This window comes from Mycena indigotica, assembly GCF_014461135.1.
Source record: "Mycena indigotica strain 171206Taipei chromosome Unknown Mind.scaff0005, whole genome shotgun sequence".
Classification (NCBI taxonomy): Eukaryota; Fungi; Basidiomycota; class Agaricomycetes; order Agaricales; family Mycenaceae; genus Mycena; species Mycena indigotica.
In genome coordinates this window covers 3,269,506-3,295,681 of record NW_023503004.1, presented here as the reverse complement: position 1 = coordinate 3,295,681, position 26,176 = coordinate 3,269,506, and the positions used below count along the sequence as shown (strand labels likewise).

Sequence of the window (26,176 nt, the reverse complement as noted above, 5' to 3'; positions counted from 1 at the left end):
CGGGTTCCCCAAGGGTTCCCTCCATACTTTCTTTCGGATGTATCGCAAGCTTAGCTTCCGTCTTTTTCCGGCTATCCGATGTTCACTGCAGAAGAATGACAAGATTCGATTTGCAGATACCACGGACCCGTCAAGTTGTCCTCCGGTCTTTCCGCAGTTGACCAATCATTGAACGACCGCTCGCACAGCGCGGCGCTGACAATGACCGCAGTCTACCATCACTATTTAGCTACCGGCTCTGCCTCAACTTGCGGCCCAAGACCATTCCATGATCATCCTCAAGGCGGAGAAAGAACAACCACAGACGAGTGATAGTAACGACAATGACTTGCCCCCTGCTTATGAGAGACTTGGACCAGAATCTCTTGGGCAGCTGCAATCTGTTGGAAGCAAGTGATCTATATACTGAGAGATTTACTAACAACTCGTTCAGTCGACGGCCGCGTTGGACTCGATCTTGATTCTAAGCTTGGCCGAACCCTCGCCAAAATCGTCCCTGCCCCTCCTGAATACTTTGCCATTACCGCTGAGCTGCCTCGACGCGACTGGCATATCAAGTTGAACATTGTCATCCAAGTAGTTGGCAGTCGAGGGGACGTGCAACCTTTCATCGCGCTGGGGAATGAGCTCCAGAAACATGGCCACCGTGTCAGGCTTGCGACTCATAATGTTTTTGAGGAGTTTGTTCGAGGCTCGGGCCTGGAATTCTATCCAATTGGCGGCGACCCAGCTGAGCTTATGGCCTACATGGTCAAAAATCCGGGACTGATACCGAGCATGAGGAGTCTGCGACAAGGGGACATCCAGCGCAAGCGAGCCATGGTGGCGGAGATGCTAGACGGCTGCTGGCGAAGTTGTATCGAACCCGATATGCTTTCTCATCGTCCGTTCGTAGCGGAGGCTATCATTGCCAACCCGCCAAGTTTCGCCCATGTTCATTGTGCTCAAGCGCTAGGAATACCAGTGCATCTGATGTTTACTATGCCCTGGAGCAGTACTCGCGCATTTCCACATCCACTCACGAATATCAAGTCCTCAAGTTGGGATCCTGGCCGCGCTAACTGGATTTCGTACGGGGTTGTCGAGTTTCTCACGTGGCAAGGGTTAGTAGATCTTTTTCTGTGTGTTACTCGCACTCATTTTTTTTCGTGAAGATTGGGAGATGTCATTAATAAATGGCGGCACTCCATCGACCTAGAGCACGTGCCTTTCTCAGAAGGTCCATCGCTGGCCGAAACTCTTCAAATACCATTCACCTACTGCTGGTCTCCAGCATTGGTCCCCAAGCCCGTTGACTGGCCATCACACATTGATATCTGTGGCTTCTTCTTTCGCGAACCACCTTCGTACACTCCCCCGCCTGAACTTGCTGCTTTCCTTAGTGGAGGTCCGCCGCCAGTCTACATTGGCTTCGGTAGCATCGTAATTGAAAATCCACAACAAATGAGCAATATTCTCATGCAGGCGGTTCGTATCGCTGGAGTTCGAGCCATCGTTTCTCGCGGTTGGAGTAACTTGGATGGGCCTCCAGGGGCCGATATTTTCTACCTTGGAGATTGTCCTCATGAGTGGCTGTTTCAGCATGTTTCTGCTGTCGTCCATCACGGTGGGGCTGGCACGACGGCATGTGGCTTGCTTAATGCGAGACCGACTGTTGTCGTCCCTTTCTTTGGCGAGTGCGTCGTCTGTTCTCTTTCTTCGACAGTTAATACTCACAAAAAAACCCTAGCCAGCCATTCTGGGGTAACATGGTTGCAGACGCCCGTGCTGGGCCGATCCCGATTCCTCACCAACAACTCAATGCTCGTAACCTGGCTGGAGCAATCGCGTTTTGTCTCACGCCTGAAGCTCAGGCTGCGGCCACAGTAATTGCAGAAAGGATGAAAGGCGAAACAGGCGTGAAAGCCGCAGTTGCCTCTTTTCACGCCAATCTACCTCTTACCCGATTGCAATGCAATATTCTTCCTGACAAATGCGTGGCGTGGAAAGTCAAGAAAGGCAAGAAGAAACTCCGACTCTCGAAGCTCGCGGCAGAGGCGTTGATTCATTCGTCGTTCTTGCGCCGCAGTGATTTGAAACCCTGCGAAACCAGGAAAATCTACATAGAGAATCACCGCTGGGATCCAGTTACGGGTGGGACAAGTGCAGTGCTTGGAACAGTCAGCACCCTGGTAGGAGCAGGTGCGAACATGGTAATCAAGCCATATGAAGAATACAAGCGCGGAAGCTCTTCTTTTGAACCAGCAACCCCCTCCACAGCGAGTGCAAGCTCGGGGAAGCCACTTCCTCTACTCCCCTCGTTACTGGAAACTGAAGATCGAGGCGAAAGCTCAACAACCGCCCTCCAGCGCACGGGCATGCAGACTGCTGGTGCGATGGCAGCTGCTTCCGGCAAAAGCCTGGGTCAATTCATGACATCTTATGTCAAGGGCGTCGTTGTTGATATCCCGCTTGCAGTCACCGAGGGACTTCGTGGTGTTCCCAGAATGTATGGTCAGGAGCCTACTGACCATGGCGCAATTACCGACTGGAAAAGCGGAGCGGTCGTAGCCGGCAAAACCTTCGTGATCGAATCAGCAGTTGGCATTGCTGACATATTCTACCAGCCATATAAAGGCGCCAGAGACGATGGCATACTAGGGTTCGCTAAGGGCATTGGGAAAGGATGCACAAACGCGGTATTCAAATCCTCGGGAGCCACTCTGGCACTCTTCGCTTATCCTGGTCAAGGCATTGTCAAGTCAATCAGAGCCACAGCGCATGAGAAAACAAGGAAAGCGATAATTCAAAGGAGGCATCGGGAGGGAGAGTGGCTGTTTGCACTTGACCAAGGCGCTCACAATGTGGTCGTCGCTTCTGCTTTCCATCAGTTGACTGAGAGCTAGGAAATGGTATTTGCACATAGTCATACAGGTTTTATGTAATGCAGGATGGTATAACTACAAAAATGTCAATGATTAGTAATAGTAGAGTATGATCCTGGCGATACAACAACTTAGCCTGCTGCTAGTTGTCCCCTACAACACACTGGGCAACATATCTGGGTCATCAATTGGCTTGCTGTCGTCGGTTGGGCGTGTCCATTTATCTGTTGACATCAGCTTTTGATGCCAGTGGAAAAAAGAAAACAGTTCTCACCTGGACATGCAACAAAGTACCCTTCTAAGGCGCTGACGAATCGTTCCTGGTATTCGGCTGGCGGTATTACCGTGACCTCCTTGCCCGTCCCTGAATTGAGTCCTTGTTTGGCCTTGTACTCGAGCGTTTTAGCAAACGTGTAGCTGCCTATAGTGTCAACCAGTCCACACACGATCTGCTTGCGCTCTTGGTCGACACCAAGGAGAAGGCTAGGCGGCCAAGGTAAGTGGAATGATGTTGATTAACGGAAAGAGACACTAACGAGTAATCCATGATATTGCTTCTTGCCAAAAAGTCGGCATCGCTTCGAATGGCTTCCTGCAACACAGCTTTCGAATGAGGGTGAATAAGCGTCAGTGTCCGCTGCTGTCCTTCAATCCATTCCCCATCGAACAAAGTCTTGCCACCTTCGTTGTTGTTCCCTCGCGACTTGACTTTGCGTCCTTGGATACCTTTGAGGTCGAATGTCTTGACGATCTTCTGATCGTAGAATAGATTCTCCATGACGAGCAGGTCAGCTTTGCTTTGCACATTTCCCGTCTCAAGATTGCGAATCTCAATGGTATAGAAGCCTATGAGCTTGGCGAGGACAGTCGCACGACTAGCAGTCGCATCCATATATCGGAAATAGGAAGGAGCCAGTTCCAGAAGTACTTGTCTATTGACCATGAGCTTATGTAAGCAGAAGAATTCCAACATACAAGTCGGCAACATTCCAGGCGTTGACCAGTGTCTTGATGATGAACCTGTCATCGGCCGTCTTCCAAAAATTAGACTTGCTCTTCCCACCCTCCGCCGCCCAGTTTGCGCTGCGTGATAGACTCTTCAAAAAGAAGTCTTCGATGCCACACCGCTTCCGCAAGTTGTCGAACTGCTTCGCATAGTATATCGTGCAGGAAAACTTCAGTCGCTTTCCCACTGTCCAGTCATATTTGATATGTGGTCGCTCGTCGATAGCAAATGCATCGGCGGGAGCTAGTAGCCCATGATGGTTCTTGGACGAAGCAAACAGTGACGCACGAGGCATTTCACTGTTGTTGAGCATGAATCTCATCGCGTGAGAGATCCCACTGGTAAGAGTGTTGGTGAATGAGGAGGGGGTCGGAGTCGGCAGATCAACTCCGGAAGCTTCTGCTTCGTCCTTGACCTTGCCACCAACCGTCGAGTCACTCTCGACCGAGATGATAGAGGGTGTTTTGTTTCGCTTTGCAAGTCCATCCGTAAACACTGAGCTGACTAAAAAACTTCCTGAAAGTGCAGATGACGGTCGCGAATGACCCTCCGCGGACGATGCCGAGTCAAGTCCATGAAGAATCTTGCCCGCCGACTCGCCTAAATTAGGCATTGACGAAACTTCACCTCCAGCATCATGTTTCGTTATTTGGACATCCGGTTTGGACCATGCAGATGGTGGAACAATTGACGAGGGGCCAGTCTTACTCGACGCCTTGGTAGCAGCACTACCGAGACTGCTGAAGCGAGAGGCCCCGCCAGGGAGGAGGGAAACACCATCGATAGGCGACTTTTGTCGGAGAACTTCGCGAAGGGAAAGTAGAGACGTTGCGTCGCGGGGATGCTCTTTCCGAGATATCACGGCCGAATAAGATTCGGGCTCATACCAAACAACATCTTCTTGGTCTGGATCGGGTAAAGCCTGCGAGGAGGACGAAAATAATTTGGTTGTTGCACCTGAGAAAAACCGATGACGGCGAGGAGGATGGCTCAACCGAAGTTGGTGTAAGAAGTGGCGCTGCTGTGGACGAGGGTCGGACGATAGACATGCTGGTTAGTTCTCGTGAGTAGTCTGAGGTACTATGCACTTTTCAATGATATGGAGCAAATCACAACAAAGCATACCTCATTGTAAACGCAATGATGCTCCCCCAGTCATCTTCCCTGACAACAACATTACACCCTGGCGCAACATGGTTCCCGGTCTTCCACCACTCGGGCTCCTTGACGTTTTCCAACTTCATTTGAACAGCTCGCTTTCCTCTCCCTGGCAAGTGTTTCTTCTGCCAAGCTAACAAACGCTTCTCTGCACCTTTGGCTTTCCCCAAGAAGGCCCACCGAACATCATTAAGAGTTGACACAGAGGTGTGAGAGAGGAGAGTATATAACTCCTGCTCCGTCTTTTGGAATGCCTGGCGGAGACTTCCAAGTAGCTCGATTGAGTCGGGAGAAGAAACGTTGAGCGGGGCTGAGGGCGGCGCCGCGGTTATGACAACTTCAGGAGGCGAATGGATTGGGACAGGGAGGGAGGATGCCCGATTCAACACAGGATGAAAGAAATCCTCAGAAGATTTGGCGATTGGCGGAGTAGTCGGGGCGCTTGGGGGGAGACCAGCTATTGTTGCAGGTCTGTATAGCTCATGTGTCGAAGCACATTCAGTGTCTGTTGAATCGTCTTCGCTGGTATACTCATCCCACGCATCGTCTTCGGAGGGCAGTCGAGGTAACGATTTGCGGAATCCGACAAGAGTGCTCCCGACGAGGGATGTTTCCTGTCCAGATTTTGGTTACTACCACAGAGGAAAGATTCATATCACAAACCAGCTTTTCCATATTGTCAGCCACACTCTCCCACCAGGCTTTGATTTCCTTTCGTAGGACCTTCTTCTCCTCCTCGATGGGTGCAGGTATTGCTTTGGTTATATTTGTATCATCTTTGGCCTTTCCTTTCCCTTCTTTATCCAGGACTAACGCACTCCGCGTTATCTGAAATCGCGGTACGCGCAACTCGAAGATATCCTCAATTGCATTGATGGAGAATGAGACCACGTGACCGTGACTGGAAAAATGTCGGACGATATTGAACCGCGCTGAGGGCAGGGTCGAAATTTCGGTTAACTTGTGTGAGTGTTGTTGTGATGCTGTTATATGGGAAGGAGTGGGAGTTGTCGAATCTGATGCAGGCGACCCTATGGTACTGGGTGTCGGAGTTGAGTCTGAGTTGGCTGAGCTCGCTTTTGACATGGTGGAAGCCGTACTGGTGAGTTCAGTATTCGTATGTTCGCACAACGATGGGGATATTCTAGAAATGAGAGGAGAATATATCAAAACCTCCAGAAACTTGCCGAAGGAAAACAGGCTGGACACGATATTAGCAAGGGAATTATTCAATGACCATCAACTTACAAAGCCCCATCGCTCAGCGTCTTTCGCGGAGTTTTCTTGCCACATACAGAACACGAAAGCCAAGTAGTTATCTTGCTATCGTCCTCATCTTTGGAAGTGGTTGACGCTGCTGTCGATCCATCAGAACTCTCCCTGCAAGTCTCCCCCACTTCCTCCATTTCATCTGACTGAGTGCGCACTTCGACTCTTACACCACCGTGTACCATCCTCAGTACATGATCTCCTCGTTTGAACCCACACTTCTTCTCCTGCACACCCTTTTTAGACGTGACTAACTCAGGTTCCTCGCTCTCAACTTCTTTGTCCTCAACATCGTCAGGTGCTGCTGCAGTAGTTTGTTTTCGCCTGGCCCTGCGCTTCCTATAAGGGTGATGGCCACCAAAGAACTCGTGGCCACTGCAACCGCTATCGGCGTCTCGACACCACCCACTCACAACCTCGCCAAAGCTCCGATCACTCCCCGGGCAGCCATCCCGAGCGTAGAACCGCAATGTCTGCGTCCTTGGAGGGAGACATTGAGCAACATGAGTAGAAGTTATCAAAGTTGATGTTGAGGAGGTAACTGAAGAGATAGATGACGCTGACGATGAGGTAGCAGTACTAGTGGTAACCATAGAGCTTGAGGTCGGAGGGATAGGGACTCCCCAGCTGATCAACACCACGATTTCCTGCATCCTCGCGAAACCAGTGGCCCCAACTAAAGCACGGGCCTTGGCTTCCTTTCCGGTGACAGTTGGATCTTCCTTGTCCGTAAAAGATGCATCTCCCCAGCCCCGAATGCTTGCGAGACCCACTCGCTCATCGCCCTTGAGCCGCCGCTTCCCATCAGTATCACGTGCTTTCTCCGCATCGGAAAGCTCGGTTATTAGTCGTGGGGGGGAAACACGGACACCAGCAGAAGACGAAAGCAGCGGAGAGGACGCAAGTAGACGCGCGTGGATGGCAGTAAAAGTAGCGTGGTTGGTTGTCGATGTAGAAAGAGCCGACGGTTCGGATTGTGGTGGACTACTTGCACTGATGAAAGAGAATCGACGCATTCGACTCGGATTTCCATCCTCTGATGATCTCGATGGAGCAAGTGGTGATACTTTCCTAGTGAGGTCAAGAGAGGTACCACTCGCCCGAGAGTTTGATGGCGCGATGCTCAAGCTCCGACTGAGTCTAGTGTGTCCTTTCTTGGAGAAAAATGACAGGATGTTGGGTAGAAATGTCTTATCTTTGGTGCTTCTAGGCGTCGACGCAGCTGGTGACGTAGGTGGCTGGTAAGAGAGTGCGGAAACGATGGCGGGTCGGGGCCGAGGCGGGGGAAACGTCAGTGCAACGTTTGAATCTGACAAGAAATGCTGCTCTAAGAGCAGGGAAAGATGTGTGTAGATAGCAAGGCGGAGAATTCGAATGAGGGCAGTATGCTGAGAGGGAGAGGTGACGCCCTTGAATATAAAGGTCCCACCGACAAGTTTGGGCTTGAGGTTGTCTATGTCGCGTTAATAATCACTGGCAACGGGAATATTTAGTCACCGCACCATCCCATTCCTCCAATCCAAATAAGACAGCATCTCTTGCCTCCGAATCATCGTCGGGGAGATCAAACGCGCCTGGGCGAAATTGACAGCCCACAGAAGCGGCAACGAGGTTGAAACCACTGTCTTCGCTAGGTAATACACGTATTCGACTGCTGCCTCCAACACAGAGGAGAAGATGGCGTGGTTCAGGATCTGGGCTCGGCACGATCGGTTGAGCAATAGCAACACGTAAAGCAGCAAGAGTGTCAGGAGTTACACTCGAAGTTGTGGAAGTCGTCGAGACGGATATAATGGAAGATGACAGAGAAAGTGTGTCGCTGTCTCGTTCTGTTCGTCGCCTGGCTCGTTTCACGCCGGCTAACCAACGACCGCGAGCTACTCCATCGCTCAACGCATCGAGAGCTTCCTGCAACGAAGCGGCCCAAGCATCTCTTTCTTCCCCTTCTATGCCTTCTTCGGTGAGCAAAGCGTGAATAAGCCGTCCACGGTGGCTGCGAGCGTCGGTCGAAAGTGTGGTGAGAGCGAGGTTTGTCGTGACATTATCCTGTGTCGGGAGAGCAGGAAGTGGCTTGGCTTCCGCCATAGCGGAGTGCGGGGGACGAGCTTGGAGGAACAGAAGGACGATTCTATAGAGGCATATAATCGGAAAGAGTAGCGTAGAAAGAAGCGACATACAAGTACACGTGCTAACCGGACCACCAACCGTGCCACCACAGGAGGCCACAGCGCTGTTCACTGTCGATTGCGATTGTGTACTCGAGTTGAACAAGCAGGCGAAAGAGGGCAAACACACGTGCCGCGGTGATGCCTGGCGACGGTGACCGCTCACAGTGAGTAGTACAGTTCTTCGTTTCACCACTCATTCGGCTTAAAATGCTCATATATGAGCACATACCCCCATGGTTTTTCTCAAAACTGGCCTTCGGTGTGGACACCTCTATGCCGTCATAGGACTACTCATCGCCCATGCCATCCTTATCAGGTTAAGCTTGACGTCATTCTATAATAGTAACCATCCAACTCAGCCTTTGCACATAGACGAGTTTCCCGTATTTGTGTTCATTTCCAAGTGCTCAGGTATTAAGGATAGAAGAATAATAGTACAGCGGAGATAAGAGATGAGGATCACGGCCCACCCGCCAACGCGAGAATCTTTGCTGCTGCCTGCTCTGCTACGCTCATGATGTGTCCATGTGGGTTCCCTGAGAGATGAATGTGAGTTTAGAACGCAACAATAGGAGTGAGTGTACCATATGGCCTAGAGAGAAGGGGATCAGTACTTGCTTGCTATATAAGGCATATTTGACAACTTACAACGTTGGTATGATGCTGGCATCCACAACGAAGAGATTGTTCGTGCCAAATCTGGACCAAATGGGTCAGAGGATGGAAAGAAATGGGACATAAACGTACACTTTCGTGTTCACATCCACGACAGCTTGTCCAGCACTAGTCCCAATGATATTAGAACCCACCCAATGGTTTGAATTCATAGTCGAAGGGTCGTAAGCCGCGACATATTGCTCCATGGTCATTGTGTTGTCCGGCATGATAAGTTGGAGGCCGGAGACTTGCGGGACTGTGGAAATGATGTTCTTCAGTCCTTGGATCAGCGCAGATTTATCGCCTGCATCATTAAGCCACGGGTTCACGAGAGGCACGCCGTTCAGGGCAGCATTGATTCCAATGCGTCCTCGCGACTTGATTCCGACTGAGCTGGAATCAAAGTTGAAGAATGTCAAACAAGATGGGGGAAAATACACCTACAGATATGCGGTTATAGTGAAGATTTGACTGTAGGCAGGTCAGCGTAGGCCAGAAGACGAGCAATCACCCGCCTCATGTTATAAGGTAAGGTTGTTGTGATTGAAGCGGCTCCAGGACGTGCGGTGCCTTGCAACTTGAAAACCAGTGAATCTTTATCAATAATTGAGGCGACAACCAACCCAACGCGTAGTGCCGTCGCTCCCACCCAATGCACTCCAGAAGTTGAGTCTGGAAAACTTTAGTGCATCTACATTGAAAGCGCATTAGATATTGACCGTGGCGATGCCTGCGCCATTATGCCTGAGCGGTTTTTGAGGTACTGAGCTGCGTCGGCTGCTGGTGGATCAGTGAACACCGTTGCCCAGTTGTTGTACGAGTCGCTTGAGGACGGTTAATGAAGGAACGAGGGTAGTTTCATATACGAACACGGTTGGATGTGTGAAGACCATCTGTTGACAACCAAGTCAGTATATTTCCGTGATCAATCAAGAAATGACAAACATTGATGGAGGGATTATCTGAGACCTGTTTTGAGTTAGTAACAAGACATGGAACAGGAGGGTGAACATGCATTGTAGCCAACGGGAAGATTGATCCACTGCGATGAAGGAGGCAGGTTCGGTCCAGCAACAGGATCGTTTTTGACGAGGTTGATCATGTCCTGAGGGAAATGAGTCCTTGCTCCGGTGTAACACGAAGGTACAGACCGTCGGGCCAATTCCGCTTCGGAAAAGAAGGCGTGCACTGCCAAAGGTCCCTCCCGAAAGGATTACACGACCCTAGGGTCTCTTAGTATAATTAAGGACCAATAACAAGCGACACATACGTTGGGGTTCAGAGGGAAGAATCCGTCCTTGACACTCGTGTCGTTGGTTTTGACGCCAGTAATTTGTGACCCGTTGCGAACGACGTTCAAAACATTCGTATACATTTGGAGCTGGAAGTTCTTCCTGGCTTTGGCGGTTCGCAGGTACGATGCGACCGGCCCACCACGTTGACCGCCTATGAACTGACCGCAAAGTGAGAGCTAATAAAATAAGCACAAGAGGGACCCAACATCGTAGGCAGCATAGCCTAGTCAATTGTGAGCTTTCATTGACATTCAAAGACCAACCAAATTACCGTAAACGTGATCTTTGGCATTCGGCGAATCATTGATCGTAACATTGCGATAACCCTGAGGAATGAGCATATTCGCAACTACGGTGGAGACTTGTTCAAGATATCGTTTGCCGTCTGTAGAAGGCGCATCTGTCGGCGGCAGACGGGCCTTGAGCATTGACGTATACTGTTGATGGTTGGTCCATTGGGAAGGCCATCCAGCTGACAAAGCAAAGTCGTTGTCGGAAGGGAGCCAGTAGAGTCTGCATGCCATCAATCGTATTTTCCTCAAGAAATACCAACAACTCACGCGCCGTTGACAGACGTTCCTCCACCCACAAGACAACCAGCAAATACGGTGATGTCTGTGGTAGATCAGCTATGGGAGGATTGTGGTCACCAGCTGAAACTACCACGTACCTTTGCACCACCAGAAGTCGTTTGCGTCGGTGAACATACTCTCAAACAGCCCTGGAACATCGAACTTGGTGAGATTCGTCCCCTTAGTCCAGCTAAAGGTTGTTAGAAAAAGTCTTATGGCAATGATGATAGAACTTTACTTGGCTTGGTATGTGCCCCCCGTTTCTCCTGTACTTGGTCCTCCCCGTTCCAGAAGCAGTACCGATTTACCTGCCTGAGATATGCGATCCGCGGCAATGATACCGCCTGGTGGAGAGTGAGCTGACCAGGAACGTTGGTTGTGTGATATGATACAAACCAGGGCCACTGCCGACGATGATATAATCCACACTAAGAAGCATATGAGCAGAGAACGAAGAGATTTGAAGGAGTATCATTACGGAGTTGCCTGAAAAAGAAAATTAAGCCAATGGAGACGAAGAAAAGAAAATCCTCACCGTTCGTGTTGGTGGGGCCACGCTGGTAGTGGTGGTCGATGATGAGGAGCCACCGCCAGTGCCGCCTGTTACGAGCTGAGGGGAAATTGTAGAGGAGTAAATTGAGGGTACCTCCAGTGCCTCCCGCAGCCCAGTTGTTGTAAAGAGCAGCTGAAACATGCGCAGTGCCAAAGGGGAAGAAGTAGAAGCCGACTAAACGAGGTTTGAATGAAGTTTGGATGCGAGAGCAAACTTACAGTCAGTGTGCTGAACCATAGTCGTTGCGGGGTTCGCTGGATTGTCAACAGCAATGGTAGAAGCACACCTTTATTCTTGCGTCAGGTAAATGAGGCAATTAGGCATGCCTCTTACCATGCGGGAACGGAGGACGTCGAATTGACGTCGATACTTCCACCGTTCTTCCAGGCTGCCTCGAATTAGGGACGCGGAATTTCCCAGGAACATAATATACGCAACTAGTGCAGTTTTGACACCGATAAACCCACTTCCAGTGCGTTGAATTAACGTGACTGCTGGGAAGAGTGGTGATAACAGGTCCAGTGTACACACTCAAGCTGACGTCAGCCCAAGTCTTCATTGAAAATGATCGACGGACTCGGGAAGGACATTGCTTGTCGCGTATCGAGTGGTGAAAACAATGTTGCCGTTGTTCGGCCATGCAGCAATAAGTAGAGAGGAAATCATGCTTCCACTCATGCTATCAGAAGATTGAGCGACATAGATGTCGTAGGGAGAGGGCCACGTACGAGAAACCGACCCATTTGTTTGCCACAGGCGCAACTATTTCTCCAATATACTCCGTTGGTTGTGCTCCAGAGGTTGCGAGTGGGGGAAAGACATGACCACTGAGATATGGTCAGAACACGGAGACGCAAGTCCTGGAAAAAGCGTACTATGTTACACCATGAGCTGCATCGGTGATTCCCCAGAAAGATATGCCGTTTTCTGAGTCGACATAAGGTGCCGCAGCTTGCGACAGGACTAAGAGAAGGTAAGATGAATTTTAAGCTCGACGTTCATTGACGCGCCTGAGCCCACCAAGGGCAGAATGGCCAGGAACCGGCGTAACAACATGTTCGGAGGAGTTGCAACAAGATTCTGACCCTTGGATCTTAAACATTGGCGTAAAAGCGAGGAAGTGCCGACGGTTTATGTCAACTGAGCATATAGTTGCCTAAACTTGTTGGTCGGCTTCCACCTCAAGTAGAGAACGTCATCAAGCAAGGTTTAAAACGGAGGCAACTCGGGAAGACACAGCATGTGGTTTCGGAAAAATCGCGTTGGCGAGGGAAGCAATATATGGCCGTACGCAGTGAACGATCGCGTGAGTGTTGTCATCAACAGTTTTCGAGGCGAGATGCCGACCAATATCCGCCTGAAGGGGGCGTTCAGAACAAAATTAGCTTCACTTTTGGCTCATTTTAAATAAGCGGGCTCTGGTTGGCCCAGCATCCTATTACTTTCGGAGGCAGAAGCCAGTTTTTGGCAGTTATTTTGAAGCAACGGAAGCCGGAAGGCAAGTCTCGACATGTCCTGAACCCGGACTAGGAGATGAGGCACCCTGTTCGTTCGATACGACGCTCGTTGTCGGTGGAAAAGAAATGTAGTATGCCCACAAGGACTTTTCGGTTGAGGTGGTTGCAATTGTGAATGTCACGCTTTGTAACACTTTGCTGGGCTTCCTTTCTGCGCGGTGAGATTGGTCCTGACCACACCAAGAGTCGCTCGGTGACCGCTCAAGCCGCCGCCCAGTCGTTGCCGCTCCGCGTCTATCTCTCTGTCTCTCTTTCCTTCATCTCATATTTCTTTACTCCCCTCCCCCTCTCCACGCTCCCTAACGGCAGTCACCCACCTGTGGTCTAATCCCCATCCAAATTCCCCTCTACCATGGCCTCCACATCGCCCTCGCCTGCTCCTGGCCCAAGTGGCTCAAATGCGCCCTTGTCGCTTGACAATACCGACGAGAAGAACAGGTCCGTTCCCACCCTATTACGACGCGTCCACCCTCATCGATGGCATTGTAGTGTCGTTATCAAGGTTGGCATGGTCGGAGACTCGCAGATAGGCAAAACGAGTCTCATGGTCAAGTACGTCGAGGGTAGTTTCGATGAGGACTATATCCAGACGCTGGGTGCGTGTCCTGCTTGTCATTAGACCTCTTAGTCTTACTCATAACAGGCGTCAATTTCATGGAGAAAACGATCTCCGTCAGGCGGACGACCATAACCTTCTCAATATGGGATCTAGGTGGTCAACGAGAATTTGTCAACATGTTACCCCTTGTCTGCAACGATGCCGTTGCTATATTGTTCATGTTTGATCTCTCGCGAAAATCGACACTCAACTCGGTGAAAGAGTGGTATCGACAAGCGAGAGGGTTCAACAAAGTGCGTCTACTCCAAATAGTACAACAGCTGTTGAGCCCTTCCAGACCGCCATTCCCTTCTTAATCGGAACCAAGTTCGACCAGTTTGCTACCTTCCCGCGCGATGAACAAGAAGAAATCACGAAGCAGGTGTGTGTCTGCCAGTTTAGCCCTTACTTTTCACTCCAATGTCCTAGGCGAAACGATTCGCACGAGCCATGCACGCGTCGCTGATATTTTGCTCGACATCGGCGTCGATAAACGTGCAGAAGATATTCAAGATTGTGCTCGCCAAAGCTTTTGATCTGAAATGCGTCATCCCAGAAATCGAAGGCGTGGGCGAGCCTATATTGATCTATGTTGACGTATAGCATCGACCACAAGGGTCAGAGGAGTGATTTTGGCTAGTAGGCGCTTAGTCAAGAGTGGGGGATCAGGTGGAAGGATGAAAAAAGTCTAGGTGCGCTACCACCCACAGCCCAACTTGCCACTTCATAAAGGCTTGCAGATTGTTGGCTTGTTTTGTGGGAATGGCCGCTTAGGCGTGTCGTTGTAACACTTTTTATGGCCACAATTCCGCTCGACGTCAAAACCTACTGTAGAGACCAAGACAGTTGTTATCTCTTGGAGTGCACGGACAGCCCGGAAAGAAACTCGTCTACCGTTATGAATTATTTACCCATTCCGTACTCGTCCGTGCCCCATCTTCCTCCTTCCCCCCCCTAATTGGCACACGCTCTACTTTATCCATTGTTGTCGTTTCCTCACCACATCGTCGTCGTCGTCGTCGCACTTTCCAACTCACTTTACACTCTGTATTATATGTGCTTGCAGTTTGTCAAGCCCGTCTAAACGCTTTGCTTCCGTCCATCATCTCCAATGAAGACTCGTCATCCGTGCAGTACACTATAACAAATGTCTGTTGCTTACGGTGACATCCTCTCGCGTCTCGCTGGGCCCTCGTCTTGGTCTTCGCAAGATGAATCGGTAAATTTGCTACTATTCTCAGCCAACAACAGCTCAACTATGCGGCGCAGAGTGTGCTAGAGCCCTACACCTATATCACCGCGAATCCAGGAAAGGACTTTCGAAGCAAGCTCATGGCGGCATTTAATACTTGGATCAATGTCCCCCAACCAAAGCTGAAGCAGATCGCAAAGGTCGTTAGTATGCTGCATAATGCCAGCCTCATGTTCGTGTTGGAGTTCTGCAACAATCTATGACTCATCCTCGTCTAGGATCGACGATATCGAAGACGATTCCCAGCTGAGACGAGGCCAGCCAGGTGAAGAGCAAATTTGCTAACCGACAGCAGCAATCTAAGAGTCCATCCTAGTGACCCACAAGATCTACGGAATCCCACAAACCATCAATACCGCCAACTATATTTACTTCCTCGCGTACCAGGAACTGTTGACGCTCTCCGGACCAGACTCGAGTCCTACGCAGACAGAGCTCATCGGGATCATAACATGTTGGTGGCAAAATTGTGTTGGCCAGTGCGGGTTGACTATGAATAATAGCAGAGCTGCTTTCTCTCCATCGCGGCCAAGGGTTGGAACTCCTTTGGCGTGACTCTCTTACTTGCCCGACAGAAGAGCAGTACATCGATATGGTCAACGACAGCGAGTGGTTCAATGTGTCGGTTGAAGACTCATAATATCCTTTTTTGGCAGAGACGGGCGGTCTCCTTCGTATCGGTATCAAGCTACTGATGGCTTGTGGTACAACCAACCTGGACTTGTGCGTGTTAGTCGAGAAACCGACCCTTTTCTCACAGCTAATAGGGACTACGTTCCTCTGGTCAATCTTATCGGTGTCTACTTCCAGATCCGAGACGACTACATGAACCTGCAAAGTAAAGAGGTGCAACTCAAAAAACATCACTTTCAACTACGCCTAATTACCCCGCAGTATACATCAAATAAAGGTTTCGCGGAGGACCTCACCGAGGGCAAATTTTCATTCCCTGTCGTTCATGGCATTCAAGCAGACAAATCCAATAGACAACTGCTGAGTGCGCTACCTGCTTTCATCGGTTTGTTGCAACTAAAGGTCTACCCAGATACCCTTCAAAAGCGACCCAAGACACCAACACTGAAGAGTCATGCAATATCGTATCTCGAAGTTCACACCAAGTCCTTCGAATATACTCGTTCGGTATTGGCGTCCCTTGGAAAACAAATGCGGGCAGAAGTGGCGAGACTAGGCGGGAATGAGGGACTCGAAGCTATCATGAACTCACTTGCATTAGAGTAAACAGCTGAGTATATCTATGTGGTACAGTCCACAAGGTCATGATACTTGGTCGTCAATGTGGCCATATCAACCTGGTGGTCCGTCTTCGCCAGCCATTCCCCTTCAAATATGGTTGATTTGGTGATGGTATTCCGAGTTTTTTGGTGGGAAGCAGTTCGAAGGCTCGCGTAAATGCCTTGCCTAGGGTATACCAAAAGCGCAAGCCCAGCAGAAACAGGCTTGGTCACCAACCCGGCAACGCCCTTGCCCACCCCTTTCGCTAAACCAAGTACGCCTTCCTCTTTGGCTCCTTTATATGGTTGAACAACAAGACCGGAGATACCATCCGTCAAATCCCCAACAAAAGTCTCGCCAGCAACTTTCAAGCCACTCTTCCAACCACTGATCTCGCCGTGATCTTTGACTTCGTCGCCGTATAACCTCGGGAGGTTATGCATACCCTCGGCAAATGCCATGGGAATGTCGACGATAGTCCCCCGAACAGCTGTTGTGGCGACCTTTCCGAGGCTCCTTCCGGATTGGGTAGCCATGGCTTCTGCGGTCCGAAAAGGATCTCGTGTTTTGCTAGAGCCTGCACTCTTATCGCTCGATGAGGTTGACTTGGATAGAATAGACGATGATGTCGAGGTACCAGCACGGGAGGTCAATCCCTCTGTGGTGCCTTTAAACTCTTCGTATGGCTTCGAGACTACCCCAATGGTGGCGTCAGCCATGTCTGCAAGGGTTCCAATAGCGGCAGAGTTGCTTCCTGTGAGGGGTCCCCAGCGCCGGTTTTCGATGCGGAATCGGTTAGTTTCATGTCTGCGGGGCTTGTGAAACGAATAGAGGGGATAAAAAGCCACACGCACAATTTGATGGCCTGCCGGTCAAAGCACGAGTTCTGCACCAGCAGCTCAGCTGCAAGTTTAGACAACCGAATTTTGCGTTTCTGTGATCCGGCTTTGATTCTCCAAGCCGCGGGTCGATTGGGCAATATCTCGCATTGCATAGCTTCAATGGGGAGATTGGCATGGAATGCAGAAACGGCCGCTCTAACACCAGACTCTGACTTCATCTTTTCGGCAATTATGCAGGCTGCTGTGGCTGCCTCGTCCGTCAGACAGACAGTGATTGCTTTAGCAAGGATATCGACATCAAGAGCTTGGTGTGGGATCGGAACCGGTCCTGCATGAGCCGCGGCAACCATGTTGCCCCAGAATGGTTGGCTGAAAAGAGTCAAGGTCTAGTGGGGAATACAGTACAACAGGACTCACTCGCCGAAGAAAGGAACGATAACAGTTGGCTTCGCGTTGAGCAGACCACATGCCGTGGTACCAGCACCTCCGTGATGCACTACCACGGAAACACGCTGGAATAACCACTCGTGGGGGCAATCGCCAAGATAAAAAACATCTTCAGATGGTGGTCCTTCGAGTTTACTCCAGCCACGAGAAATGATGGCTCGAACTCCAGCCGCCCGGACTGCCTGAACCAAAATGTCATTCATCCGTTGTGGGTTATCAATGACAATGCTTCCAAAGCCGATATAGACCGGTGGCGGACCGGCAGCAAGGAAGGCGTCAAGGTCAGGAGGCGGAGTGTAAGCAGGCGGCTCGCGAAAGAAAAAACCGCAAATATCGATATGAGATGACCAATCTGCCGGCTTGGGGACCAATGCTGGAGACCAACAGTAGGTGAATGGTATTTGAAGAGTTTCTGCCAGAGACGGGCCTTCAGAGAGGGGCACAGGTTGCAAGTCGAGGGAGCTTCGCCATTTATTGATAGTGTCGCCGAGTCTGTGTGAAGGTCAGTCAGAAAATAACTCAAAGTGGTGCAAGGCATCTTGACCCTTGCCAAGTCAAAAATTCCACTAATCCATAGGAAAACCAATTCGCTCGTTCTGGGTCCAGATTAGAGTACTTGAGGTTTGCGAGTGGATGAGGAAAGGCACGGGTGCTGCTCCACGGCATCGTAAACATGAGATGAAGGGGTATGCCAAGTGCTTGAGCACAATGGATGTGAGCGAAACTTGGTGGGTTGGCGATGATGGCTTCAGCGACGAATGGGGTCTGAGAGAAGGAATCTGGCTCAATGCAACTCCGCCAGCAACCGTCTAGCATCTCCGCCACCATAGCTCGCTTGCGCTGGATGTCTCCTTGTCGCAGACTCTTCATGCTCGGTATCAGACCTGGGTTTTTTACCATGTACGCCATGAGTTCAGCAGGGTCACCGCCAATTGGGTAGAATTCCAGGCCAGAGTCTCGAACAAACTCTTCAAAAACATCGTGAGTTGCAAGCCTGACACGATGTCCATGTTTTTGGAGCTCGTTTCCGAGTGCGATGAATGGCTGAACGTCCCCTCGACTGCCAACTACTTGGATGACGATATTGAGCGGGATATGCCAGTTGCGTGGCGGCGGTGAACTAGAAGAAGGAACATCTTTTGGGGAAGGGAGAATCTCTGTGAGAGTTCTGGCAAGCTTCGAATCGAAATCAAGGTCAACTCGTCCGTCGGCTTGTCACAGCGTTCAGTTGATTCAGATCATCCTGGAATTGCACAACTGAAATTCACCTTTCACACTTGGTTGAAGCTCGTCAGACATCAAGTACAGAAAGGGCGTGGAATGACTGAATTGAATGAGTTTACCCTCCAACGTGCAGTGATCCAGCGCTTGATATGAATGTAGATAGAGTACACTGACATACAATTGGACAAGAATAAAACCTTAGTAGTCCTCGTCTTCTTCCTTCACAGCACCCTCAAGCCCCCAACGAACATGTGACAAACCGATATCGCGTTGAGCCTCTGCATCAACACTTGCTCTGGGCTTGAAACTCTCCCGTCTTGCTCTGGCAGCTTTGACAGCGAGGGTATTTGCACTGTGCTGCGCCACAAGCGCCCCGCCGCTTGCATATCGACCAGTTGAAATACTGCTTGACGTCGAGGTCGAAATGGACAATGACGCACTTCGGATTCCACTGTAGCCAACTGTCGGCCCTCGCCCGTGACCTAGAGCTTGGTGTTGAGCTTGGGCAGGTCGAGGCAGTCCAAGCATGGGAGGTTTAGTTATGGGCATACGACTCAGAGGACCAGGTATCTTAGATGGCGATGCGCTGCGTTGGACGCCATTATTGCCTCTGTGAGTTCCCAATGGTGCAGGCTTGCTGACACCATAATTTGGGGTTGTTTCGGTTCGTGCCCGCTTGTTAGGTAACGAGTTGCTCGTCGCAGGCATCGGACGAACGGCAGGAGTGACAGTACCAGTCTTTGGTGCATAAGACTGGGTTGGCGTTGTTGCACGTGGAGGGACACTGGTCGCACGACCAGCTGGCGATGGCTTGCGTTTTGCCCCTTGTGGACCAAGGTTTTCTTGTTCAGCCCCACCCACAGTCTCCAGAAGAAGCTGCAGAATGCTTTGGCCGTGAACAAGGAATGGGCGGCCTGTGTCTTGTTCCCAAGCGGGTATAGTTGTTAGGAGGTCTTGTTCAAGCTAAATTTGGTTGTTACTCGCAGTCTTGTTGGATGGCAATATGAGACTCACTCTAGGCTTTTCTTTGGAGACACGCTTTCGCATCTTCTCTTCACGCAGCAAACGTCCTGGGTCACGAGGTCCACGTCCTAGCAGACGCGTTTGGTCAGATGCAGCTGCAGCAAGTTCCTTTTCTTCCTCGCATATATCGAAATATCGCTTGATGCTCGCCAACAGTGGTGCTTTAACGCGTTTCTCCTCTTTGAGACGCTTGATTTCGTCCTCGTGAGTCGTCAATAAGTCTTCGGTATGCTCGTCTAGCAATGAATAAGCCAAATTCCCAACTATGTATACCAAGGTGCATACCATCGAAGAATGGGAACCAATCTTTCCGCTCTTCATCTCCAACCATCAATTCATCCCATAGTTTGGCGATTTCCTCTCTAGCACTTTGCACAAATGTTCCCATTCTTTCCCGCTTGAGCTCAAGCATTCGCTCTAACTCTTCTTCGTACTCGGCAACAGTTTCATCAGTGCTGCCACGATGGGCCTCCACAAAGGCATCCATGTCGGCATCAGCAACACCAAGTCTTCGCCAGAGACCTTCGAGCTGATCGTACATTGCTTGGATGTGTGTTTCTCTGCGGCGCTTCATGTCTTCCAGAGAGGCGCGGAGATCCATAGCCCATGTGATTAGTTCATGAGTAGGCTCGACTTCCAGACGCGGGGGAGAATCTTCAGGGAGCGAGTTACTTTGCTCGATAAATTCAGCAAGAAGACGATAGCGGCTGGCATCAGTTGCGCTGGGTGTATGAAAAGGGTCGCTTCCACTGCTACTACGAGAACGAGAGCCCGTGGCGGGTTCGTCCTCGTCTTCATCAGGAAGGTCAGGGACGACCATGCCAAGTTCGGTGTAAAGCCAGTCGATTTGAACGAATGTCTCTCCTAAATGGGCAAGTCGTTTTGTCTATACGCGTGCATAAGTACTTTGAAGAATAGAACAAATAAATGGCGGACCACTTCAGCCTTCCCACGAACAAGTTCCTTCTCCAATCTTGAGAAACGCTCTGGGGAAACATCTCGATATTCCCCCTCGTCAATGATGTCGGTGTAGAAGCTGGCGCCAAGTGTGCGGGTTAATGTGCTGAGTCGGTTGCAAAGAGAGGTGAGTTGTTCGAGTTTGGTGTGATAAAGCTACGAGGAATGAGATTTGGCTTTGCCACCTGAGGTTCGGAATACACACCTGTCTAAGTTTCTCTTGGTACTCGGAGACCATATCGTAGCGGACGGGTAGGACTTGTTGCTTGCGGAGCTCACCCAGGCTCGACCCAGTCGCCTTGATATTGCCACCGAGGGCCTTGGTGTAGTTAACGCACTGTTGTTCGACTAATTCGCATTTGCCCATCCAATTGTCAACCTCTTTGCGGCGCTCTTCAACACAAGCTTCAACACACCGGACCAATTGATCCTGTAGAGAGCTGATATCGTCTTCCAGCGCGGCTGGCCGCCCGAGTTGTGCATTGAGGGTAGGCAAAAGTTGGAGTTCGGATGATAATGCAGATTGTAGCGTATTTAGGAGGTTGGTAAACGTGGCCATATCAGATGGCGTATCAAGGAGGGAGTATGGACAGAGACTCGACGAGAGAGAGGAGAACGTGGGCGTCGTCAACCAAACATGCGAGTCACATGCTCGCGCTCCGGCTCGATCACGCTACAGTCACGAGCCTGTTGACGAAGAAATTATCACAGATTATTGTAAGTAGATTCTCAGTTCGTACTCTATGTCAACGATGTAGCTGGATCTAGTACTATCAAACCAGCGCACCACCAACCTAGACCACCCCAGCTCGACTATCGTCCAGCGAGTCATCGTCAAATCAGCAGTCTAGTTCAGTGCGAATAGAATGGAGGCGTCCTGCCCAACTAGTGGGTAAATGCATATGCGTATATGGTGCAGAAGATGAGAAAGCATGCAGCGATAGCAGGAAAAGACAGTTGCAAGGAGAGAAAGTGTATGCTTAGTGAGCGACGGCGTGAGTACGTGTCGTGATTATGAGTGTGTCGTCCAGAGAGGGCAAAGTGGTTGCCGGCGAAGGTGAGGTTTATAGCGTTTCAGTGATGGCCATGGAGAAGTCGGAAAAGTAAGCATCCCTACCAAAATGAGTATACAGACTAAGTTGGTGTCAATAGCACTCACTGTGTCTTGGGAGATGCCCAGTCGGACGTGCTGCCACCTGAGAGACAAATTGTCAATATCGACAAAACTGGGGAACACGGAGTGAAGATACCAAAAAAAGTCTGCATCTGGATTCCGCGGTGTCTCCCAGCGCTGCTATCACGGAGGATAAGACCGTTGACATTGACCACGCTCTTGCCATTGACCCAGAGCTGGATTTCTCCATTTGCTTTGCCAACGTCGTTCAGCCGAACCCGTTGGGATACAGTGGTCCATGCTCCAGTGGCGAAGTGGAAGGAGCCACGCCTAGTTGCGGGAGATTAGAACAACATACTTAGACCCGAGTAAAACTTCCACTAACCCAACGCTGGCACCGTAGGTAGGGTTGCATTCCGAAAATGGCGCAACATTGCAGACAGCCTTGTTGGCTGAAAACCCACCAACTTCGTAGTCCGGGAGGTATGTGTAAACCTCGCCCATGCCTTCGTAAACATTGACAAATATTGACCAAAAGTAGCCAAGAACGCACCATCCGTGCGCCACATGAGGCGAGCCGAGTAGCACGCAGTCGAGCGACGACCACCAGAGCAGCTAACAGAATCCTCGGCACTGTTTCCACCATCTAAACATATCAGCAGCTGCACAAGTTGATGGATGCAAAACTAACAAAGACCGGGAAGTTTGCCACCCACTACAGAAGACGGACATTTAGCTGGATTTAGACAGTAAAGAAGCGTGGACGGACTGTTGAACTCGAAGCCATCTTGGAAGAAGACCGAGTAACCAAATGTAAGCTCTTTGGCAGTTGTGACATCGAGTTGGCGGGGTCCTGGGGCATAAAAGCTTAGTCCGCCTTGTGGAGAGTGGTTGTATGTCCATGAACCCTCGGGGTAGATGGCTCTCATTGCTGTTTTACCGTCAGGAGCCTTCATAAAGGTGTGACTGACGATGATAAGAATTCCTGGAACGACGCTTGACAGTACAAACCTCAGTGCGCTGAGAAGCTTTGTCGGGTTGAGCGTGCTGTCGGACAGAGACATGGCATTCGATGATTTGGGAGATGTTGTCCACGACTTGGATCCCGTGCCAATGGGAAATAGCGCGTTCAACGAGAGGGCTCCTCCCCCTCCCCCTGATCCACCACTCCCACTTGAGCTACCTGAGTGCGACGACTCTAAAGAGGTTGAAGTTTTGGTCGTATGCTTCGTTGATTTGGTCAACGTTGGTCTGGCAGACAGAGATGTGGGGGTAACAAGGACGTCAGTCCCACTTGCCAGGCCAACCGAGCCCGGATTTGATGGGGCCCGACATTTCTTGCGGGTGTTTTGCCTTGGAGAGTGGACGGCAACCCCAACTTGGACTTGAGACCTAGCAATAGCGTGATGGGAGCGGCGAGACCACTGATGAGCGTGTTCAGCTGCAGAAGTGGTTATGATGAGCAGGGTGGCGAAGAGAGCGTAAAAGCTGCGAGAAAACATGAGGGCGGAGGGGAGGAAAGAGGGACAATGGGTCGGAATGGAGGAAGCAGGGACAAGGTACACTCAACCATAACAATGATCTGTGGTGATCTGTGGAGTGGGCCGACCAACAAAGAAGCATGATGGCCACACCACGACCTAAAAATAGATAGACTCCAACTCAGCGATATACGTTCAAATTATGCCCTCTACTACGATAGTCTATGTCTAAAGTGTTGCATCAATCCAGAAACTTCACCACTCTCGGCTCACATCACTATTTCAGAGTCAGATTGACACAAAACAGATCCTAATCGGTAACATACCGTCCAAAAATCTTAGTACGCACCCAGTCCGTAGCGACGAGGGTGCGATTCCGCAAAGAGAACAATGTACTCAGATACGCGCTTCTCCAAAAGTAATATGTCAAAACTCCGCCAGAAGCTAGCTGCAGAGTATCAGGTAACTTAAATGCACAGGCAAAAGCGAAAGGCGCTTACACTTCCGTTCAGGAGAGGGAGGTCGGCGATAGCCTTGTCAGAACCTATGTATGCCAATGTGCCCTGGTGCGAGTAGGTGAAGGGTCTGATCTTGAATTTAGCTAAAGCTCTTCTAGCTGACTCCGCCTCTTCTTTGACTTGTTTCTGGGTATCGTCGTGTAACGTCATAGCGAGGGTGTTCTCCAAATCTGTGACCTGCGTTTGCAGAGCATCACGCTTAGCCCGTTGAGCGAAGGCGCGAGCCAGATAAGCGCCTTGTTGCGACGCTACTTGAGCAGTAGGTGCATGTGATGATGCTGTACAATCGCCCAACGCAAAGATGGATCCATTGGTTCCCTTCATTTGCATACTCTCTTGAAAATAGTCATACAAATCTCAAAAAGAGTTAGAAAATGCCTCACCATCAATAGTAATGCCGCGTTTATTTGTCTGGTCGGCTGGCAACTGGGCCATCAAGTCCTGCGTGATCTTGCGGTTGCGATTACCCTACTTAGTATCAGACTGAATTTTCAACCCCACAGCGAAGAACTGACGGCGGCCCAGACTACCATCCCGCACGGCATTTCAGAAATGCTCTTATCCGGCATGGCCAGCGTTACGCTCCGCTCCTTGATTTCCTTCACCATGGTTTGTGTCATGATGTCAATTTTGCTCTCCTTGAAGGTCGACATGGTGTAGTCAATCAAGCGTTTGCTGAACATTGGTAGCACGGAGGGAAGAGCTTCGACAAGAGTGATCTTGATGCGACCGGCTAACTCTGGGTACCATGATTTGAGGTCTTCCTGCAGCACGATGAGTAATAGTAGTACCAAAGGCTGGGATTAAACCTCAAGGAAGTCGTGAAGCTCTCCGCTAACGCGCGAGAATAAGTTATAATCGTGAATCGCCAAGTTGCGTACCTCAACTCGACTCCAGTCGGGCCACCGCCAACCACAACCTGAAATAGAGTCATTTTGGGGAATGAGGATATAAAAATGAGGTACCATATGGAGTAGCCGATCGATTTCTTCCTCAGATTGGCCTGGAAAAGCAGCAGATTCAAGGCCTAGGAAGTGTTAGAGCGTATAAGGATATTCAAAGTGAGACACGGACAGTCTAAGAAACGACGTTGGAACTGCGGAATTAGCTTATAACGTGTGTATCGAGGTTTGGACGAACCTTCTCAGCATCGTTCAATTCTTTCATGAAGCAAGCGTGTTCCTGGACACCTGGAATTCCAAAGGTTTGTGTCTCTGCACCGACAGCGTACACCAAATAGTCGTAGGGAAGGGTGGTCGAAGATACCGAGCCTTGGATGTCGGAGTTGTCGATGAAAGAAACAGTCTTGTTCGCAACCTTATTAGAAAATTGAATTGGGCAGTAACCTCCTGGAGATAGAAGGACTTTACGTCGACTGATTGGGCTTCCGCCTCGATGACCTTAACATTACGAGTCTTGTGTCGCGTAACATAGCGTGTAGGCTGGAGAATGGACCGGGTACTCAGTGTCCCGACGGCTACACTTGGCAATAGAGGCGTGAAAAGGAAGTCTGCTTGAGGTTAGAATAATCAGGTGTGATGGCACACGGAACGCGCGCACAGTTCCTTGGGCTAATGACAGTCTTGCGAGGATAAGCTAGGTATTATCACAGGCGCTCCCAAACCTACAACGTTGTATTCTGTGGTATCCAGCGCATTCAGAAATGCAGTGGCACCCCAGCCAGACCCGAGAACGACAATATTTTTCTTGCCGGCTTCATGAGGAAGCTGCGGGCCCGGATTGCGGTCTTTCTACACAATATTCGCTTTGTGGACGCGCTGAAAGCTTTTTTTACGTGCCTTGGTCACATAATAGAACGATCCCGCTCCAGCCAGTAGTGCAAGCCAAAAAGTCCTGTTGGCGATCGTGACAGCAGACTTGAATCGCGATTTCTTGGGGGGCGGCGGAGGAGTAACATCCTAAGGTGCGTAAGATAGGCTTAAATATGGGAGTCAGTGGACTTGCTGAGTCTGTCGCGGACAAATGACGGAGGGTTGGAAGAGGCCTGACGCGCGAGAAAGGAACTAGAGGCCGCGATTGCCTGAGCACAGCTTTATGAATGTTCAATGGTAGAGTAGAAGAGATAGTGGTCGAGAGCAACCACCTTGACTGCGAACGAAGGACATGGTTGAGTCGAGACCCACTCTGACGCAACGATAAAAATTATATATATAGCGGGCTATAGCGGGTCAAGCAAATTGTTGATCTCCGGTCACACCCGTCACGGTAATGAAAGCTTCAAAATAAAAAAGAACGGCTTCAAGCTTGGGCCGCTGGTATAGAGCCTACCAACCCTCTCAATTTCTTAGGTATCACTCAAGGGAACGACCACTCCATGACATTTCTTCCTCGGACGCGTCTCGGCAGCTACCTATAGATGTGTTGGCGTCAGTCATGCCTTAGCCTGGGACTTCTTGTGGCGCTCTCA

General features: G+C 50.3%; 8 protein-coding genes across 8 annotated transcripts; 3 read left to right on the top strand and 5 right to left on the bottom strand.

Annotated features, from left to right (window-relative positions):
* Positions 1-268: 268 nt before the first annotated feature.
* On the top strand, positions 269-2,885 carry MIND_00607700 (Glycosyltransferase family 1 protein; the record flags this gene model as incomplete). Its single annotated transcript, XM_037362832.1, has 4 exons — positions 269-389; positions 434-1,103; positions 1,155-1,676; positions 1,730-2,885. The coding sequence occupies 4 exons, from the start codon at positions 269-271 to the stop codon at positions 2,883-2,885; spliced, it is 2,469 nt and encodes an 822-aa protein (XP_037220753.1).
* A 132-nt stretch (positions 2,886-3,017) lies between these two features.
* On the bottom strand, positions 3,018-8,382 carry MIND_00607600 (uncharacterized protein; the record flags this gene model as incomplete). Its single annotated transcript, XM_037362831.1, has 10 exons — positions 3,018-3,088; positions 3,139-3,347; positions 3,401-3,796; positions 3,840-4,113; positions 4,159-4,792; positions 4,839-4,950; positions 4,996-5,642; positions 5,692-6,229; positions 6,277-7,750; positions 7,800-8,382. 10 exons carry the CDS (start codon positions 8,380-8,382, stop codon positions 3,018-3,020), a joined length of 4,938 nt encoding a protein of 1,645 aa, XP_037220752.1.
* Positions 8,383-8,924: 542 nt separating this feature from the next.
* On the bottom strand, positions 8,925-12,644 carry MIND_00607500 (Cellobiose dehydrogenase; the record flags this gene model as incomplete). The annotated part of the gene is made up of 27 exons (XM_037362830.1): positions 8,925-9,001; positions 9,050-9,057; positions 9,114-9,164; positions 9,213-9,510; positions 9,563-9,593; positions 9,634-9,699; positions 9,746-9,794; positions 9,842-9,946; positions 9,993-10,015; positions 10,068-10,084; positions 10,134-10,227; positions 10,274-10,345; positions 10,393-10,575; positions 10,624-10,640; positions 10,689-10,930; positions 10,978-11,032; positions 11,088-11,179; positions 11,228-11,333; positions 11,386-11,475; positions 11,525-11,716; positions 11,761-11,828; positions 11,876-11,930; positions 11,981-12,072; positions 12,120-12,221; positions 12,271-12,369; positions 12,418-12,505; positions 12,563-12,644. 27 exons carry the CDS (start codon positions 12,642-12,644, stop codon positions 8,925-8,927), a joined length of 2,454 nt encoding a protein of 817 aa, XP_037220751.1.
* A 767-nt stretch (positions 12,645-13,411) lies between these two features.
* On the top strand, positions 13,412-14,260 carry MIND_00607400 (Gtp binding protein; the record flags this gene model as incomplete). The annotated part of the gene is made up of 5 exons (XM_037362829.1): positions 13,412-13,497; positions 13,549-13,655; positions 13,703-13,911; positions 13,956-14,039; positions 14,087-14,260. The coding sequence occupies 5 exons, from the start codon at positions 13,412-13,414 to the stop codon at positions 14,258-14,260; spliced, it is 660 nt and encodes a 219-aa protein (XP_037220750.1).
* Positions 14,261-14,804: 544 nt separating this feature from the next.
* MIND_00607300 (uncharacterized protein) lies at positions 14,805-16,148 on the top strand (the record flags this gene model as incomplete). The annotated part of the gene is made up of 6 exons (XM_037362828.1): positions 14,805-14,876; positions 14,927-15,081; positions 15,128-15,174; positions 15,226-15,363; positions 15,413-15,530; positions 15,566-16,148. 6 exons carry the CDS (start codon positions 14,805-14,807, stop codon positions 16,146-16,148), a joined length of 1,113 nt encoding a protein of 370 aa, XP_037220749.1.
* A 14-nt stretch (positions 16,149-16,162) lies between these two features.
* Positions 16,163-18,730, bottom strand: MIND_00607200 (Glycosyltransferase family 1 protein; the record flags this gene model as incomplete). The annotated part of the gene is made up of 5 exons (XM_037362827.1): positions 16,163-16,949; positions 16,997-17,353; positions 17,402-17,923; positions 17,976-18,642; positions 18,700-18,730. 5 exons carry the CDS (start codon positions 18,728-18,730, stop codon positions 16,163-16,165), a joined length of 2,364 nt encoding a protein of 787 aa, XP_037220748.1.
* Positions 18,731-18,853: 123 nt separating this feature from the next.
* Positions 18,854-21,194, bottom strand: MIND_00607100 (uncharacterized protein; the record flags this gene model as incomplete). The annotated part of the gene is made up of 5 exons (XM_037362826.1): positions 18,854-19,618; positions 19,670-19,914; positions 19,964-20,564; positions 20,615-20,791; positions 20,841-21,194. 5 exons carry the CDS (start codon positions 21,192-21,194, stop codon positions 18,854-18,856), a joined length of 2,142 nt encoding a protein of 713 aa, XP_037220747.1.
* A 505-nt stretch (positions 21,195-21,699) lies between these two features.
* MIND_00607000 (Mitochondrial external NADH dehydrogenase) lies at positions 21,700-25,874 on the bottom strand (the record flags this gene model as incomplete). Its single annotated transcript, XM_037362825.1, has 22 exons — positions 21,700-21,748; positions 21,795-21,831; positions 21,886-22,079; positions 22,135-22,255; positions 22,303-22,395; positions 22,441-22,464; positions 22,519-22,715; positions 22,761-23,237; positions 23,557-23,678; positions 23,731-24,083; positions 24,132-24,216; positions 24,264-24,512; positions 24,558-24,582; positions 24,630-24,667; positions 24,714-24,775; positions 24,823-24,844; positions 24,889-25,065; positions 25,119-25,258; positions 25,309-25,330; positions 25,377-25,499; positions 25,557-25,667; positions 25,866-25,874. 22 exons carry the CDS (start codon positions 25,872-25,874, stop codon positions 21,700-21,702), a joined length of 2,730 nt encoding a protein of 909 aa, XP_037220746.1.
* Between the last annotated feature and the right edge of the window lie 302 nt (positions 25,875-26,176).